Source organism: Sminthopsis crassicaudata, chromosome 1, assembly GCF_048593235.1.
Source record: "Sminthopsis crassicaudata isolate SCR6 chromosome 1, ASM4859323v1, whole genome shotgun sequence".
Taxonomy (NCBI): Eukaryota; Metazoa; Chordata; class Mammalia; order Dasyuromorphia; family Dasyuridae; genus Sminthopsis; species Sminthopsis crassicaudata.
Window position 1 is genome coordinate 29,367,057 of NC_133617.1, and position 18,809 is coordinate 29,385,865.

At 40.4% G+C, this 18,809-nt stretch overlaps 1 protein-coding gene across 8 annotated transcripts in view; it reads left to right on the forward strand.

The window, feature by feature from the left end:
- Positions 1-2,247: 2,247 nt before the first annotated feature.
- The window catches only part of HECTD4 (HECT domain E3 ubiquitin protein ligase 4), a 178,424-nt gene continuing 161,862 nt past the window's right edge, over positions 2,248-18,809 (forward strand). For 3 of the 8 annotated variants that reach the window (XM_074297293.1, XM_074297297.1, XM_074297294.1), the window contains exon 1: positions 2,250-2,721. In XM_074297293.1, coding sequence (XP_074153394.1) covers positions 2,542-2,721 — 180 coding nt within the window. In that variant the 5' untranslated portion in view covers positions 2,250-2,541. Of the gene's footprint in view, positions 2,722-18,809 lie in introns of all 8 variants that reach the window. The other 5 variants (XM_074297299.1, XM_074297300.1, XM_074297295.1 and 2 more) reach the window with 4 other exon arrangements.

Here is an 18,809-nt window from a genome sequence, read left to right on the forward strand (position 1 = left end):
TCTGCTTCCAGGATTCCAGTATTCTATTCACCATGCCACCTTGATGATGAGAGATGGGATAATTCTGCCTACATATCCCCAAAAACAATGGAGAAATGGGAAGTGGATCAGGTACTAGGCCCGAGTTTTGGGGTATAAAGACAAAAGTGAAACAGTAGAGAGCAGCATATTATATAAGATGACTTGCCCCCAAGGAATGGCATAGAGAGGCAGGTTTTGTTTGATGTCAGGAAAAACTTCCTACCAATTAGAGCCATCTCAAAATAGAATGGCTGCCTCAGGAGGTTGCAGATTTCCTTCCTCTAGCTGGAGGTTATAAGCAAAGCACCGTTTTAGAGAGGACACTTGTTCAGGTCCAAGATGGCCAAGATGGCCTCTGAGGTCCCTATTAGCTTGGAGAGTCTAAGATTCTGTGATAACATCCAGGAAAACGTATAATCAGAAAAAGGAAGTGGGCCAATTATGTATCCAGAATGAGGGTAACAGCGTGAGCTAACCCACCATACATTTCTCCACATGGGAATGGTTTAAAAAAAAAAAAAAAAACTCCAAAACCCAAACACTTTGAGAACAGCATCTAATACATTGGGCTAATTCTCTATGGAGGGTTTCTGGAAGGATATCACGGAAAAAGATCAGTATGAACCGATGCAGGATCACATGCAGCACACCGATGACATAAAAAATGAACCAGTTTGAAGACTTGTACAAACAAGTGAAGAATAAAACGAGCAGAAGCAAGAGAACAATTTTGGCATTAACAACACTGGAAAGCATCAGCAATTCTGAAAGCTGTGAGAACTCGGATCAATGCAATGACTATCAGTGATTCAAAGGGACTGATGAAGCAGGCTGCCCACCTCCCGACACAGAACCGACGGACTCGGGGTACGGAAGGACTCATACACTTTTCGGACATGGGCAAGGAGGGAATGTTTTGCTTGACCGTGCGTTTTGGTTACAAGGAATTTGTTTCCTTTTCCCAATAGGATGAGAGAGAAAATACATTTTTGTTAAAGAGAAAAAGGTGGCGTGGAGGAGAGTTCTCTGGGCGGAGGCTGGAGTACCTCCCGTCGGAGATGTGGCCGGGTGGAAGGCTGCGCGCAGAAGGGCTGGACCAGATGGTCCTTGAGGCCCCTCCCAGGCTGAGATTCCGTTTTTCTCCCCGGGCTGTCGGAGGTGAGAGGGATAATAATAGCACCTGCCTCGCTAGGTTGTGGGGAGGCTCCGATGACATAAGGCAAAAGAGAGCCATAGAAAGAGCTTTCCACCCCGTGCAATGTAAATTTCCTGATAAGGCCTTCCCCTCCCCCCCCTTTTTATCTTTAGCTCCCAGAACACAGAATGGGCAGCTTAATAAAGCTTGCTGGACGGTCCCTGGCCCTTGTGTCCCCCACTAGATTGTAAGCTCCTTGAAGGCAGTAACAACTTTTTTTTAGTAGTCTTTACATTTCCGGGGCGCACCGCTCGACACCCAAAGGGGTCCGGGGAACTTTGGGGTGAAGACTCTTCCTCTGTCGATAGCCTCCCATCAGTCGGTAAGCGAGCAAAGGCTTGACCGCCTGGAAGACCCCTCCCATCCTCCGCCCTCAGAATCACGTCACGGCCAGTCACGTTCCTTAACTCCCCCCGCGGAGGCACGAGGCCGGGGCTCTTTCATTTGGCATCTCTGCGCCCCCGGAATTGTGAACTTTTGGGGACGTGGTACACAGTAGGCGCCTAATACATGCTCGCTGTTTTGACTGCTCTGACTGGCATTTCGCCTCCGGATCCCCCGAGCTTAGCTTGGAGCCCGCACGCATTTGGTGGTTAATAAATGTAGATCGGCTGAATGACCTAGCTCGGTACCAGGTCCACCACAGGGGGTTAAGCGAGGCTCTGGGGACAGACTCTCAAGAAAAGGGCGTGGGAGGGGCGGAGATGCTGCTTGATTGACGGCTGACCCAAGATCGGAACGGAGTGCGAGGTCACGACGGGGACCATCTTCTAGGGGCCGGGAGCGCCACAGACTCGGAGAGTGCCGAGCTTGGAGGTAGGGGCGGCGGAGCGCAGGGCGGGGCTGGGCGGGGCGGAAGGGGGACCGGGCGGGCAGGACTGGGAGGAAGGGAGGAAAGGAGGAGGATCCCGAACTCCTGGGCAGGGGCGGGGCCAGGCGGAGGCCGGGGGCGGAGCCTGTATTGTCCGCTCCGCGGGGCATGCCGGGAGCCTCCGCCCCCAACATGGCGCCTCACTGACAGTTGGCTGAGGAGCGGCGGAGGCGGATCGGGCTCCTCGGGGCGGCGGCAGCGGCGGGAGCAGGCGCGGCAGCGGCGGCGGCGACAGCGGCAGCGGCAGCGGCAGCGGCGACGGGGCCTCCGGGTTGGGGGTGGAGACATGGCGGCCGCGGCGGCTCCTCGGGCTGCCTAGGGCGGCGGCGGCGTGGGCGCGAGTGCGGATCCCCGGGGCCGGGGGCGGCCATGGAGCGCTAGCGGCCCCGGCTCCGGTTCCTCGTCAGGCGGCTCCGGCTCGTGGCTCCCCCAGCCCTGCTCGGGCCGCTCCGCCATGGGCTCCTCGGCGGCGGCGGCGGCGGCCGCTGCGGCGGCGGCGGCGGACTCGGCGCAGTGGCTCTCGGTGAAGGAGGAGACCATCTTCCTGCACGACGGCCTCATCCGGGTCACCGACCTGGCCGAGCTGCCCAGTGAGATCCTCGGCGCGGCCGAGACGGCCGACACCGATCTGGAGGTGAGCGCGCGGCCGGGCTGGGGGAGGGGCGCGGGGTCGTGACTGGGGGGCCCGAGGTGCTGGGGGGCAGGGCGGGGGCGGGGCCTGTGCTGAGCGTCATTGTTCTTGCTGGTCCGGAGGGGTCAGGCCGGCCCGCAACCCCCCTTACATCCCCCGCATTCCAGCCGGCCTCTGGTCCGGAGCCCCCACTCCTCCATCCCAACTTCCTCCCTCTTTAAACCCCTCCACTCTGTCGTGAATCCCTCCCTCCCTGCTCCCCCGTTATCCCGACCTCCCCGATCTCTGGTCCACCCCATATCTCTGCCGACTTCCTCCCTGCTCCCCTTTATCCCGACTTCCACCATGCTTGCCCCCCCTATTCTGAATTCCTCCCTCCTCAGACCCCTCCACTTCTTCCCATCCTGCTCCCGTTATCCCCCATCCCTGCTCCCCGTTATCTCTGCTTCCATCCCTAGCTCCCTCCTCCCCCATATCCCGCCTTTCTTCATCCTTACTTCTCTTACCTTTACCCCATCCTTCATCCGTGCTCCCCATTATCCCTACTCCTCCATCCCTGCTGCCCACTTGTATCTCTGTCCCCCATATCTACTCTTCCCCCACACCTTCATCCCCATCTTAATCTTGACTCTCTTCATTCCTACCCCATTTGTACCCCTAATTTCTTCCATCTCTACTTTCCCCACATTTATCCCCACTCTTCTCTATACTCATGTTTATTCCCACTCTCCTTCACTCTTGTTACCCTCAGCTTCATTCCTGTTTTACCACCTTTTCTTCTCCATCTCTCCCCTTCCTCTTTATCCTTCCGTCCACCCCGTCTGTTACCCATGTCCCTGTTCCTATCCTCCCTCCCTATCCTTTCTGCCCTTTCTTTCATTACTTCCCTCACCCTCTCTCTCTCAGTATTGCTACTCCCTTTCCCCCATACCAGACTACTCCTTCATCCCTATTTCTCTCTAACTCTGTCCTCTTCCCCTCGTTCCTGTGTGGGATGTTTTGGTTTTTTTTCCCCCCTTTTAACTTTGTGCCAGGTATTTTGAAGGCCATCTTCATCCCCTATCTCAGTTTTGTTATTAATTGGAGGAGGAGGAGGGCAACTCAGATTTGACACAACGATTTCCATAAAATTTCTTTTATTTTACCACTTGCCTCCTCTCTGCTTCTGCCTTGGGTGAAATGGAACAACCTCTCCTTTCTTGAGGATGGGTTTTGCAAATGCACTGGGTTCTTTGTAATGGGAGCTGGCCAGTGTGAAGAGAGACTGAGGGAGACTGAGACCAGCTTATCGTATTTTACATGTGTGTGTGGTGTTAGGTCACAGGCATTTTAGGATACAGGACCTTTTTATGAGCCAGGGTTGTAAACTGAGCACTTTGGAATGATGGTGTTTTAGCTTCTTCAGTCTTGACAGTATTAATATTACTTTGTTAACAGGAACTAAAATATGGTTTATATGAAATTTCCCCCTACTTCTTTCATCATTCTTAAAAAAAAAGTCAACCCATGATTCCTATTTGCCAGTACAGATACAGAAATACTTCTGTTACCAACCCATTCCTCTTGCTTGACACTGCCCTCCCAGTGTTTCCCTTTCACTTGAGAGATGACATTTTGGTTTGTGGGTAGCATTGGTTAATTATCATGAAATTTTTATTTTCACAAGTAGGAAGGATTCTGGGTAGAGCAAGGAAGGGATGTCTTGTCTTCCAGATAAAAAAAGGAAAGCAAAGAATTCTTTGTGTTTTATGGTTTGAATACATTGGCTTTCAGCACAGGGAACATTTAGAAATGGATTTAAAACCATGACTAGATGATTTTGGAAACTATAGTGACCTAATCTCATCTCAGACATTCTTCTCAGAGCATTTGAGAATCAGAGACAGGATATTTCTTTCTGGAATTGGTGGTCTCAGCGTTCTTTTTATAAGTCTTTGATTTCACATTTTATAGCTTGTTCCCTAAAAAACAAAACAACCTTAATAATTGGTAGACGATTTTAACCCAACAAATTTGTTTCATAACATCTCATTTTGCTTTATTTTTTGTAAAGTTCTGCATGGAAACTTAAGGTCTTTTGCTATAATAGTGAAATGTTCTTAGTTTGTTTACTGTGGCTTTGGTGGGATGTGGGTGAGTGTTAATCTTGGGTCTTTAGAGATTGGTTGACCTTAAAATAAAACAATACAGGAGAATGATAATTTGGATAGGGTATTTCTACTGAATACTGAATTAATGAGAACCTTTGTGAATCTGTGGGAATGAAACAGTGTGGCTTTCTTCTTATCTCTTGATTTGTAGTTTAACTTCCCAGATAGCCATATGTACGTTGTGATTAAACATTTATTATGACTGGTAGTAGGGAAAAGTGTTTTCATTCCCTCCTCCCCCATCTTCCCACTCCATGCTGCATAGGCCATATAGCATCAGAAATGAACTGCTAAGATTGTGTTTGTGATCACTTTATTAAAAAAAATTAACAAAGCATATATAATATTCCTATTTGTAATTACTTTTTTATAGCTTTAGTACAGATGTAATAATGAAAAAATGTATTTGCACTTTTCTAGGAACATTTCTAATAACACTTATGTTTTTGAAAAAGATGAGAAGTTTTATATCAGTTTTTCCTTTGACAAAAGTTCTTTAAAATACTGTCATGCCCATGAAGAATATTGCTACAAAAGTATTTTTAAATTTAAAGGCCCATAATCATAGGCTTTTATATTTATGGAGACCTTTAATTGGGAATTTTGGACAAATACATTTTGCTAAACTGACTAAAACCCATTGTCTTCGGAACTATCTTTGTTTCTGAAAAGACCCTTTGTTATTTTAGACTCAAAGAGATTTAGAACTAGAAGGAGCCCTTAGAGATCATCTGGTTGAACCTTTCCTTTTTACAAAAAAAAAAAGAAACTTGAGAACAAAATGGGTAAGGGACTTGTTCAAGGTATTACATAATTACATACTTTGTTCAAGGTGTCACAGAATGAGGCCTGAATTCAGGATTTCCTGAAGCTGTAGCTTCTTTCCTCCATTTCACCTTTAGATAAATGTCAAATTGAAGACATTTAAACAAAGCTACAGTAACATTTGAAAAAAACAGTAAGTTAAAATGATTTGGTCATATTAAACTAGGTCACTTATTTATATGAATTGAATGGAAAACATTTCTTTCCAATACATTCCAAATGGAAGAATAGTTTTTACCTGGATTGTGTTAAATGGCATTTTTATTCTGAGACATTCTCTAGCCTTCTAAAATAAGATTTTTTTTTTAATTGAGAAAAGAGCCAAGCTCTTCTCAGAATAGGAGTGCCTGAAGGAGGAAGTGTTTTTGTATGTTTTAAGGTAAATTAAAATTGAATGAAATATAAATGGCCATTTTTCTTATGTGGAAGATATGTCTCTGCAGTAAGTATAATGTAATGGAAGGATCCTGGATGTGAAGTCAGAGGAGTTACTTTTAATTTCAGGCTCACCTCTTGATTTTTCTTCTTCTTTTTTCCCCCTTTTTTTCTTTTCTTTCTTTCTTTCTTTCTTTTTTTTTTTTTCTGAAGCAGTTGGGATTAAGTGACTTGCCCAGGGTCACACAGCCAGGATGTGTTAAGTTTCTGAGGCCAATTTTGAACTCAAGTCCTCCTGACTAGTGGGTGCAGTGGACACAGTACCAGCTCTGAAGCACCAACCCACCTACCTGCCCCAGGCTCACCTCTTTTTTTTTTTTTTTTTTTTTTTTTTTTTTTTTATTATATATATATATATATATTTTATAATATTATCCCTTGTATTCATTTTTCCAATTTACCCCCCCTCCCTCTATTCCCTCCCCCCGACGACAGGCAATACCATACATTTTACATGTGTTACAATATAGTCTAGGTACAATACATGTGTGCGAATATCACTTTCTTGTTGCACAATAAACATTAGAATCCGAAGGTACATGCAACCTGGGCAGACAGATATTAGTGCTAACAATTTTCATTCCCCTCCCAGTGTTTCTTCTCTGGGTGCAGCTACCTCTGTCCATCATTGATCAACTGGAAGTGAGTTGGATCTTCTTTATGTTGAAGATTTCCACTTCCATCAGAATACATCCTCATACAGCATTGTTGTTGAAGTGTACAGTGATCTTCTGGTTCTGCTCATTTCACTCAGCATCAGTTGATTTAAGTCTCTCCAGGCCTCTCTGTATTCCTCCTGCTGGTCATTTCTTACCGAGCAATAATATTCCATAACCTTCATATACCACAATTTACCCAACCAATCTCCAACTGATGGACATCCATTCATCCTCCAGTTTCTAGCTACAACAAAAAGAGCCGCCACAAACATTTTGGCACATATATGTCTCTTTCCGCTCTTTAGTATTTCTTTGGGATATAATCCCAGTAGTAGCGCTGCTGGGTCAAAGGGTATGCACAGTTTGATAACTTTTTGGGCATAATTCCAGATTGCTCTCCAGAATGGCTGGATTCTTTCACAACTCCACCAGCAATGTATTAGTGTCCCAGTTTCCCCACATCCCCTCCAACATTTGTCATTATTTGTTCCTGTCATCTTAGCCAATCTGACAGGTGTGTAGTGGTATCTCAGAGTGGTCTTAATTTGCATTTCTCTGATCAGTAGTGATTTGGAACACTCTTTCATGTGAGTGGATATAGTTTCAATTTCTTCCTCTGAGAATTGTCTGTTCATATCCTTTGACCATTTATCAATTGGAGAATGGTTCGGTTTCTTATAAATTTGGGTCAGTTCTCTATATATTTTGGAAATGAGACCTTTGTCAGAACCTTTGTTTTTAAAAATATTTTCCCAATTTGTTACTTCCCTTCTAATCTTGTTTGCATTAGTATTATTTGTACAGAAACTTTTTAGTTTGATGTAATCAAAATCCTCTATTTTGTGATCAATAATGATCTCTAGTTCTCCTCTGGTCATAAATTCCTTCCTCCTCCACAAGTCTGAGAGGTAGATTATCCTCTGTTCCTCTAATCTATTTATTATCTCCCTCTTTATGCCTAAATCATGGACCCATTTTGATCTTATCTTGGTATATGGTGTTAAGTGTGGATCCATATCTAATTTCTGCCATACTAATTTCCAGTTTTCCCAACAGTTTTTTCCGAATAATGAATTTTTATCCCTAATGTTGGAATCTTTGGGTTTGTCAAAGATTAGATTGCTATAGATGTACCCTTTTTTGTCCTTTGTATCTAATCTGTTCCACTGATCTATCACCTCTTTTTTCTAACAGTAGCCTTGGAGAAGTCATTTACTGTCTCTTTAGCCTCAATTTTCCTTTTTGTAAAATGTAGAGATTGTATTCTTTGATTAAGACCTCTTCTGTAGCTAAATTTTTACTCTGGTCATCTTAGTTAAAATAATTTTTAAAAAGATTTTTGTGTATCTTATTTACCCTTTATTGATTCATGGTGATTGTCCTTCATTCTGGTAGAAGACCAAAATGACATCACTATATTAGAGTCAAGTTAGTGTGTCCAACTGTAGCTGATTAGACCAACAAGAGCTCAGGTGCTCTGTCATAGTCATACACAAATAGTCCCTATGAACATTTGGGGTAGATTGTCTAACTTTGTACATCTGGAATTTGCATTTCTCCTGAATTAATTCAGTTTTCCTTGAGCACCTTCTTGATGAGGGCATACCATGTTGGGCAGTCTGGAAAGACTAGTATTTCTGGATGAGGGCTGCTGAGCCCTTTAAATGGCTGCTTTCTACCTGTCCACCTGACAAGACACTTCACTCTCCCCTGTGGTTCCAAGAAGCTGTAGCATGTACAGCCACCAGCAGTCGGGCTAAACCAGGTTGTGGGGTAACCAAGAGATCTTAGGGGGTTGTCTACCCCAAGTATGTAAACACTTCCCCTATGGAATGAAACAGGTCTTATGGAACACTTAGAGCTTGGTTAGTCATTGAAGATAGCAAGGCCATTCACTGCATCTTTACCAGTCATTACCAGTTGTCTTGACTTTGTCATTGAACAGTGCTGATTCTGGCTTTATTTCTTTTTTTCACACTGTTTGTATGTGTGGTCAGATTAGAACTCAGGTTCTCCTAACGCCAATGCTGTTGCTCTATTCCACCGTGCTACCCTGACAGTGATGACTAGAAGAGAGTGGGAGGCTGATGACTTTGTGCAATTCACGCCTCACTTAAATCCAGTATACCCATGAATCTAAAGATATCACCACACCATTTTACTATTTCTACTTCTTACTCTTTATTGAAATAAAATTACCTGTAAAGGTTAAGGTTAAGTGACTTGACCAGAGCCATATGATTAAGCTGCCACATTACAGTTTAGATTGATTTTTTAAAGTGTTTAAATTTATTTTTCTCATTATTCATTGTTTCTATTTAAAAAAAAAAAAAAAAAAAGGAGATCTTCCTGAATTCAAATTCAGTCTTAAACACTTACTAGCAGTGTGACCCTGGACAAGTCACTTAATCCTGATTGCCTATTCCTCTCTTCCAAGAAAAAAGAAATGATGTTGACCTGATCAGTGCACATACACACACACTCCATTTGTATTTAATCTTCTTCAAAGTTTTACTCTTTGTTGTATATATGTGTGCTGTTCATTTTTTGGCAATACTTGAATCTCTTTTACAATGCCAAATTAAGCTCATAGGAAGCCATTTCCCTATTTAATACCCTTGCTCAAAAACTGAACTTGGTATGAAAATGAATTAAAGAAAATTGGACTAGGATGCCTATGTAACCTTGTATAAATAAATCATTACCCTTTTTATTCTTATTTGTCTAATTGTAAAATCAAATTGTTAATCACCTGTTTTCTCCCAGATTTACAAGGTGGTTGATTGTAAGCAGTGTGAGTTAACAAGCTTATATGAACTAAGTGCACAGAGCTTGTCAAAAAGTGCACTGTATCTCTGGCACAAGAAATTACTTCATTCATTTCAATGTGTCATCTATTTTGTAGATAAAGATGATACTACCCATTAACAGATGGCTTAGGAATTGAGTTGTCTTCTGAGAGGATTTTTTCTCATCTCTCATGTTATCTCCCTTTTCAGTAGCTCATTTGCAATATGGCTGGCCTAGCAAGACAATAGAGAGAGGTGGTAAGGATTGTCACCATCTCAGCTTTCCTCCACTTGCATGGTAGGAGCCCTTGCTGAAAAACAGTCTTGATTCATATCTGTGTTCTTGGCTTTATATTGAGTGTAAAGAAATATACCCTGTTGGCCATTGTGACCTGGTAGACTGTAAAGTATCTTATGAACAATGTGGCACATATGTGAAGATAAATTTGAAAGAGCAATCATTTCTATCTTTAATCTATGAATTTTTGGTAACATCTGGATCCTTCCTTCACTTCTCAGACTTCCCGTAACTCTGCCTATAATACAACAGCAGTTATTGTCCTTGATGTAGATTGGTTACTTACTATATTTAAAGGAAAAGTTTATGTATAAAATTTTTTCAGAATGAAGAAAGGCTATGTGAACAGCTTTATACTGTATTTTAGCACAACTCATGCTGAGGCCATTTGTTTCCAGTCATTGGGATTTCCCCTTATTCCTGTTTAATTTTGCTATACATCTTTTCTAACTTTTCCTTGCCTCCTTTTTCCCCTTCCAAAACTCCCTTTTCTCAGTACTGTATGATATATTTAATGAATATTATGTATAACTGTATTTTGAGAGTTGGGGGTAATAAGATAATTGGAGCTATCCTTAGGTTATTGAAAACCCAAGACCCAAAATGTGTATCTTAAAGAATTCTTTTTTAAATTGATCTTTTCCAAGTTTTGCATTTTTTTTCTTTCTTCCTTCTCTCAACTTTTCTCCTCTTCTCCCCTCCCTTCCCCTCCTCTTCCCTCCCTTCCTTCCTTCCTTTCTTCTTTCTTTACTTCCTTCTTTTCTCACTCCTTCCCTCCCTTCTTCCCTCCCTCCCTCCCTTCCTAGCTAATTTGTGGTGAGTCTAGAATCTATGAAATGCTCTTCCTGTGGGCATATTTGGAATCCCTCATATGTTGCCTCAAACTGGCAGTTGGCTGCTTTACTAGGTCATAACACAGTATGCAGGAGGAGAATGGATGCTAACAAGGTGTATATAATACTCATACTTCCTTATGCCCTTATGTTATAGGGTTCTTTACAAGTAACTATTAATGCAACAGCAGAATTGTAGTTTGAAATGTTCAGAATATGATCAGTCATCTTGTTTGTATAAGTAATGACTCTTCTTTATGTTTATGGCAATGCTACGGTATGAACATTGTACCTTTTAAAATTCAAGAGCAATTTCAGATGAACACATTCTAGCAATGCACAGGTAATTTGCCAACTTGAAAGACCTAACTATCCTGCCTTTAAAAAAGGTTGCATTGAAAGAAAAGAATTGTAGATATCAAAAGCAATTCTGTGGTTGACAGACTTTCTTCAAAACACTGGAAAGTAGTAGAAAAGTTTACATTATTTCCCCTCTCCCCCCACTTTATTTTTCTTCTGATTTTATTTTATTTTTTCTGATTATATGTAAAGATTTTTTTTTCTTTTTGAGGCTGGGGTTAAGTGACTTGCCCAGGGTCACACAGCTAGGAAGTGTTAAGTGTCTGAGATCAAATTTGAACTCGGGTCCTCCTGAATTCAAGGCTGGTGCTCTATCCACTGCGCCACCTAGCTGCCCCTAAAGATAGTTTTTAATATTCATTTTTATAAGAATTTGAGTTCCAAAATTTTCTCCCTTTTCTGCCCTTTACTCTAGACAGCAAGCAAATATGATATAGGTTATACATGTGCACTCATCTTAAACCTATTTCTACATTATCCATCTTGTAAAAGAAGAATCAGGACAAAAGGAAAACTATGCGAAAGGAAAAAATAAAACACTTAAATAGCAAAAATAGTATGCTTTGATCGGCATTCAGACTCCATAATTCTTTTTCTGGATATTGATAGTATTTTTCATCATGAGTCTTTTGAAGTTATCTTGGATTATTGTATTGCTGAGAAGAGTTGATCATAGTCTGTTATTTCTTGATACTTCTTTCCTGTTTTTATATTTGAAATATACATGTCTGAAGTAACATTCTACAAGCTCTTGGTTCTAGGATTGGAAGTAGATAACATTGGTAGCAGAGAGACAAAAATGAAATAGACTATGTCTTTAAGAAACTTGCATTCTTAGGGGGAAACAACATGTATATATAAATAAACAACACATATGCAAAATACAATGTGGGAGATTAGGAAAGACTGGAAGAGGAAGGTGACAGTTGAGATGAGATCTGAAGGGAGCAAGTTTTTTTTAAGAAGTGGAGATGAGAAAGAAGTGCATTGTAGGCATGGGAGATGATTTATGCCAAGACACCTGGATAAGACAAGGAATTAATGTGGCTGATATAAACCCCAGATTATGGTAGGCACCAAAAGTGTGAAGAATTCACAATGACCATTCTTCTCCGGAAATAGTTAGATTTATTTAAAGGATTATAGACAAAATAGTAAATATGAATAGAGCTGGGAGAGCATAGGTTAATTTAATAATTAATGATGGGAAGGGCAAGTTCCCTGGTGAAAGTTGCCATTTACCAGGAGAAAGGAAACACCCCATGAGGATGGGGCCAAGCCTTTAGCTGGCAGACTAAATCCTGAGACTTTGCATCCTAAAAGAGTTGGTTAGTTGTAAGGAGAAGTGGGTTCAGGAAAGATAACACAAGGCATGCTGGGGTTAGGAGAGACCACATCACATGGGAGAGGGGTAAGGGGAAAGATACCATGCAAGGCAGAATGCTGTGGAGGACTGACTTAAAGGAATCTAGTAACTATGGGATGGGCTGTAAGGGCCCTTTAAATGGGCGGACACAGTGCATCGGGATTGAGGCCCAGAAATAATTTCTGTGGATATTAGGACTGCCCTTGGGCGGGATCCTGGCCATATTGAGATAGCTTCGTAATGGGTGACTCTCTCGCTGATTGGCTGTGTGTGTGACCTCACAGGCCCTATATAAGCCCACTGCAGGCAGCAACCGCCCTCTTTAACCTCCTGCTGTTCACCCTGGCTCCTAGCCTGGGTGGCCAAGCCAAGATGGGTAGCCGAAAGAGGTAAGGATTTTGGTAGTGAACACATGGGTCTTCTGACCAGGTGTTCACCAGGGAACCAACAAGTCAGGGCATCAGTTAGGGCATTATGTGAGTAGGTATAATAAAGGCTTTTAAGATTACATGTGGTTGTTCTTGAGTGCGCTACCGGTTACTAAGCTATAGATTCAAGAGATTGTGGCCAGAGACCTTAGAAGGCCTCAGAGGAGGCGAGCCGGGTAGAGCTCACACTGCAAAGGACAGTGGTCAAAGGTACTCTGGTGGGTCTAGGACAGACTAGTAATTGTAACTGCCAGGAGAGCACGTTACAATGGGCCATAAGTAAATTTATAGAGTTTGACATCGGGACATGACTGAGATTTCTGACAGGACATGGCAAGATGAGACTGCGTAAGAACCTGCATACGTGGGTCTTGGGTTTGATATAACTTGGGTGTCTTCAGAGGATGGGACCTCGGAGGTAAACTGATCTCTTATCAGTGCATTCTCTCTGCTTGCTTCAGGGGTCAGTTCAGTTTCTCTCTTCCAAATATAATATTCAGGACCTCATCAGAATGTTCAATGTGAGAAATTGCAAGTAGGCCAATTTGAACTGTAGATTTCATGAAAGAGATATGTATTTTGGGAAGGTAGTGAAGCCAGGTTATGAAGGGCTTTAAATATCAAAGAGAAGAATTTATTTTTGGATGCTAGAGGCAATAGGGATCTATTGGGAGCTTTTTGGATCAGAATGACATGGTCAGGACTGTGTTTCAGGAATATCATTTGCTGTTATGTGGAGGGAGAGAATGGAGAAAACAATCATCTTGAGGTAGATGACATGGATATTTTTTTCCCCTCCAGTTTAGATTCTAAGGACATTAAACAACATTAAGGGCCAAAATTTTGGGAAGAGTGTGTAAAACTCTGAGACTAGGCACCTGTCTTATTCATCTTTGTATCCTTTCCAGTATGTAGCAATACACTATCTTATAAGTAATAATAGCAGCTCTCAGCTCTCCAGTATCTTAACATTTACAAAGAGCTTTCCAACAATTTTGTGAGTTAAATAATTAAAATATCATTCCTATTTTACACATAAGGAAAGCAAGGCTGGCAGTCTGAATTTGGCCAAAGTCACCTGATGGGTAATGGAGCTAAGTCTGGAGATGTTTTTGTTATTAAGTACAGCAAACATTTATGAAAATATTTGCTAAATAAAATTTGATATGTGACTGATTATTCAGAAATTTTAAGGAAATTCCACCAAACTGAAGAAAATTCCCATATCTACATGTGTAACCTTCATCTTTTTCTTGATTTCCAGTACTTTGTCTTCTCCCTGAATTTGACCCGGAGTTTCTAGAGGGAATTTACTTAACCAGTCCAAAGCAAAACTCATTCCCTTACCCACTAAACCTGCCCTTCCTTTTAACTCTCCTTTAACACCATTCTTCAAATCTTCTAATCTATCTTCTCTATCTTCTAGTCCAAGAGTTTTTCTTCAACTTTCCACTCTGTTACCTCCCACTTCTAACTTAGCACTTCTTGTTCATTCTACTTCACATCTCTTGTACCCTAGTTTTGAGAAGAGGAGAGTATTATAGAAGAGAAAGGTTATAGAAGCTAGATTGCAAAAGATTGAAAAGGGAATAAGGTTGTGACAAACTGAAAGCTTATCTTTTTGGTTTACTAATAAAAGGAAGAATAGATATAAGGCAATAACTTGATTAGATGACTGGATCTGGGGACAGTGGGGATTGTATATGAGGGGTGTGGTGGATGTGGATGTGGATGTGTGTTTAGTTGAGACCTGTGCATATCCAATGCAATTCACAATATGTAAGCACCCGCAATATTTAGTCCCCACTTATTCTAACGACAAAACCCCAACAATTCATGTCCTCTGGGATCCAATATTTACTTTAAAATCTGTAGGACTTACTCTCTCTTTTGAACCTCACAATAACTGCCATCATCCCCATTTTACAGATGAGCAAACCAAGACTTAGAGAATGTAAGTGACTTGCTTTAGTTCACTTAGTAAAAAAAAGTCTTCTGACTTGAAGGCCACCTGCCACCCCATAATACCTACATGCAGACTTTTCCCATATAACTTCCCCACTCTGCACTCTTATCAGAATGAATATTGTGGCAACCAAAGATGGGAAGGGGAAGGGTTTGGACTGTAGAGACCTGAGGAGAGTTGTGAGTGAGAGTGGCACAGGGAGGGTTTAGAAGTGGTAGTGGGGGGAACAAGGAGGAAACTGACTCCTTCAAATTCTCTCTATAGGGGGCAGAGGGAGGTGGTGAGGAAAGGACATATGATCTTCAGTGAAAATGGTGGTGGAAAGGATGAATTCTATTTAGAAGAAAACCAGATTACAGTAAATTGGCTGACTGGACCGGATAATTCCTGAAGTCTCTTGTAGTACCCATAATTTATGTACCTATGAGTCTATAAGTAGGTCAGCAGAAATTCTGGAAATAACTCCTTAATTTCTGTGTTGACTATTAATGCACAAGAATTTTATACAAGTAGCCTCCAGCAGTGACATCTGCTATTGGTAAGGCTTTTAGGATAGGAATTTATCTTTAGACAGAAATGAAATTTACTTTCATTTTCAAAAGATAATTTTTAACCATTATATAAAAACCCATTAACCTATTTGTAAATTTTATTTATTTAAAGAGATTATTGATAATTGTTTGATATCATACTTTCTAACAACACACCCAAATAAGCTCTCTACACACTACCTTCTCCCCTCCTTCTCCTTCCAGCCCCCCATATAGTTTATTATTAAGAGATCAAAAGATAGGCTGTTTCTTTTACTTTTGGTAATATGACACCAGCCTTGACTATTGCCTTTGATTTGAGCTTTGTCATTTCTCCAAATTAAATTGATTTAGGTCATTGTATCCAGTTATGTTACCGACAACAATAGACATAGTGATCATATATATATGATTTACATTCTAAGAGAATTGATCATTTTTATCCATTTAAAAATGGTTTTCTAATAATTGCAATGATTATTAAGAGGTTTCGTAGAGTATTATCTTGATGTAGAGTATTAACTTGATGGTTATGGCAGTAAGTTAGTAGGGTGCAGGGAAAGTAATATTCTAGTTATCCTTAGGGAATCAGACAGATTCTGGTTCTGATACTAGCAATATTTGTAGCAGTAACTCTAAAATTGGTGTCTGGGCATTTAGATTCATTGAAGTTAAGGAGTTTAAAAAGAAAAGGCATGAGCAAGAGGGCACACATCTGATGATCAGAGCAGATGGAGATGAAATATTAAATGATAATTTTTGATGACGTAAAATGGTTGCTGTCTAGATGGAGTCCTGTAATCACAATTATAACCCCTGTATTAAGGAGATTTGCACTTTAGACCATAAGTGCACTTCCGACATTATAGGTTTGTTAAGGCTGAAATGAATCATGTAGAGGCAAAAAGGCCTTTTGCTAATAGAGTAATAAAAGTTTCTGTGCATGTGCTTGTTAACAACTTGAATGAATTGGAAGAACTTAAAATTGTTTCACATCTCTAGTTCTTACTCTCAAGTGTTAACCATCATTTTTAAAAGCTGTCATGAATTTAAGTAGCTTTTTAGAAATTCATATATCTTGGGGCAAGGCAATAAGCTTGATAGTATATGTTGTGAATTCATTTTTATCCAGAGAATGTTAGCATTTGTGTGCCCTCTGGAAAGGTTGAAAATTGTGCCCAAAGAAACTGGAAACTGAGTGAATGCCCATCAGTTGGAGAATGGCTGAATAAGTTATGGTATATGGATATTATTGTTCTATAAGAAACCATATCAGCAGAATGATTTCAGAGAGGCCTGGAAAGACTTACATGAACTGATGCTAAATGAAATGAGCAGAACCAGGAGATCATTGTACACACGGCAACAAGAACATTATATGATGATCATTTCTGATGGACATGGCTCTTTTCTTTTTTTCTTTTTAATTATTAAAGCTTTTTATTTACAAAGCGTATGTATGCATGGGTAATTTTTCCAACATTGACCCTTGCATAACCTTTTGTTGCAAATTTTTCCCTCTCTCCCTCCATCTCCTCCCTTAGCTAACAGTAGTCCAATACATGTTAAATATATTGAAATACATGTTAGATCCACTATATGTATACATATATATATATATATTTATACAGTTATCTTGTTGCACAAGAAAAATCAGATCAAGAAGGAAGAAAAAGAAAAACTGAGAAAGAAAACACAATGCAAGCAAATAACAACAGAGAAAGTGAAAATGTTGTGTTGTGTTCCACACTCTGTTCCCACAGTTCTCATCTCTTGAGTGCAGATGGCTCTCTTCGTCACTGCACAAGTAGAACTGGAATAACCTTTCATTTTGCCCCAAATCCATATTGTCTCCTAGTTCTGGCCCTGTTTATTGCTATGAATATATTTTGGGCATCAAATAAGAATGAATGTCTCAATTTACTTATGTATGGGTGGAATAGTTTTATTAAAACGAATAGAATCATTTTATTTCTGATTAAATTCGATAAGGTCAAACTTCTTAAGGTTTGAAACATTGAGGAAATGTTTTTAGAAAAGAAAAAGTAAAGCTCTTCTTTTTAAGAATGCAAAGTCAAATATACTGGAGTCATTTAAATGCAGTTGTCATAAATCAAAGAATAAGAGAGAGAAACTTTGGAGCTATGCAAAAAGATAGTTTTTAGCTTTTCAGTTTGATAAGGGTAATTAAATTCATACTATCTAGTCATGTTAGAAGTTATAAAACATACATTCTTCTGTTCTTTTCAGTTAGCCTTGAGGTAATAATTGGATGTACCTAATGGAACTGTGGGGAATTTAAATGTACACCCACCAGATCAAGAGGGCCCATAATGCAGTAGGCTTCACCATAAAAACTGGGGTATATTCAGCAATGGCCAGGGATTAGGACAAGAAGAAAAGTTAAGGCACTTGCTAACTAGTATCCCTTAATATCAGCATATCTTAGTGTTCCTGAGGTCTTGGTTCCAGGAAACCAAGCAACTGGAAATCTTTGACCAGTTAATAGCTTATATTTCTATAGCACTTTAGTTTTGCTAAATGCTTTCCTTGCAACAATCCTGTTATTATAAGCCCCATTTCCATTTATTGAGAATATTGTAAAAACCCTCTTTCAGACCTTTTCTCCTATAACATATCCTTTATACTTCTACCAAAATAATCCTTATTCATTTAGCTGGTTGTGTAATTCCTCTGTTCAGAAATCTTCAGGAATTCTTTGTTACCTAACGAGTTAAATTCTGTGTGCTAGACATTCAAAGTGCTCCATAACCTCCTTCCTATTTTATCATCTTCTGTCACATTACTCTCCATATAGTCTATATAGCAGGCATACTGAATGAACCCTGTAATCCCTTTGATGCTTTTGCCAGAACTGTTTTCTGGGCCTAGAATCTACCTTCCATCTCCATTCCAACTTGTTTGCCTATTGAATTCCTGTCCAGTCTTTAAACTTTAATTTGTGGCACCTCTTTTGAGAAGCCTTCCCTGACTCCTTGGATCAGATCTTAAATAAAACTTTAGTTTGTAGTTATCAAACACATTTAACATAAAATATTGCATATTATAACTCTCTCTGGGGTAATTTTCTATTTGACATATGGAAAGGGGAACCGTAAGTACAGGGATAATCTTTTTTTGCTAGACATTACATTTTCCAGTATCTAGTCAAATTACTCTGGACACAGTAATGCTTAATAAAGATTTGTTGTTTTTATTGTTGTGTTCAATCTATTTTGCAGATAAGGAAATTGAGGCACAGATTTTGTTTACTTGCCTATACTCACATGGTTAAATTATGTAACTATAACCCAAATCCATATTTTACGACACTGATACAGTATCCTATTGCTTAAGGTTTTTCAGGTGAATTACTATCATTTTAAAATATTTTCTAATCAATGCAGTTTTCTTATAAATAAGAACTTTTGATTAATACCTCCACACTACAG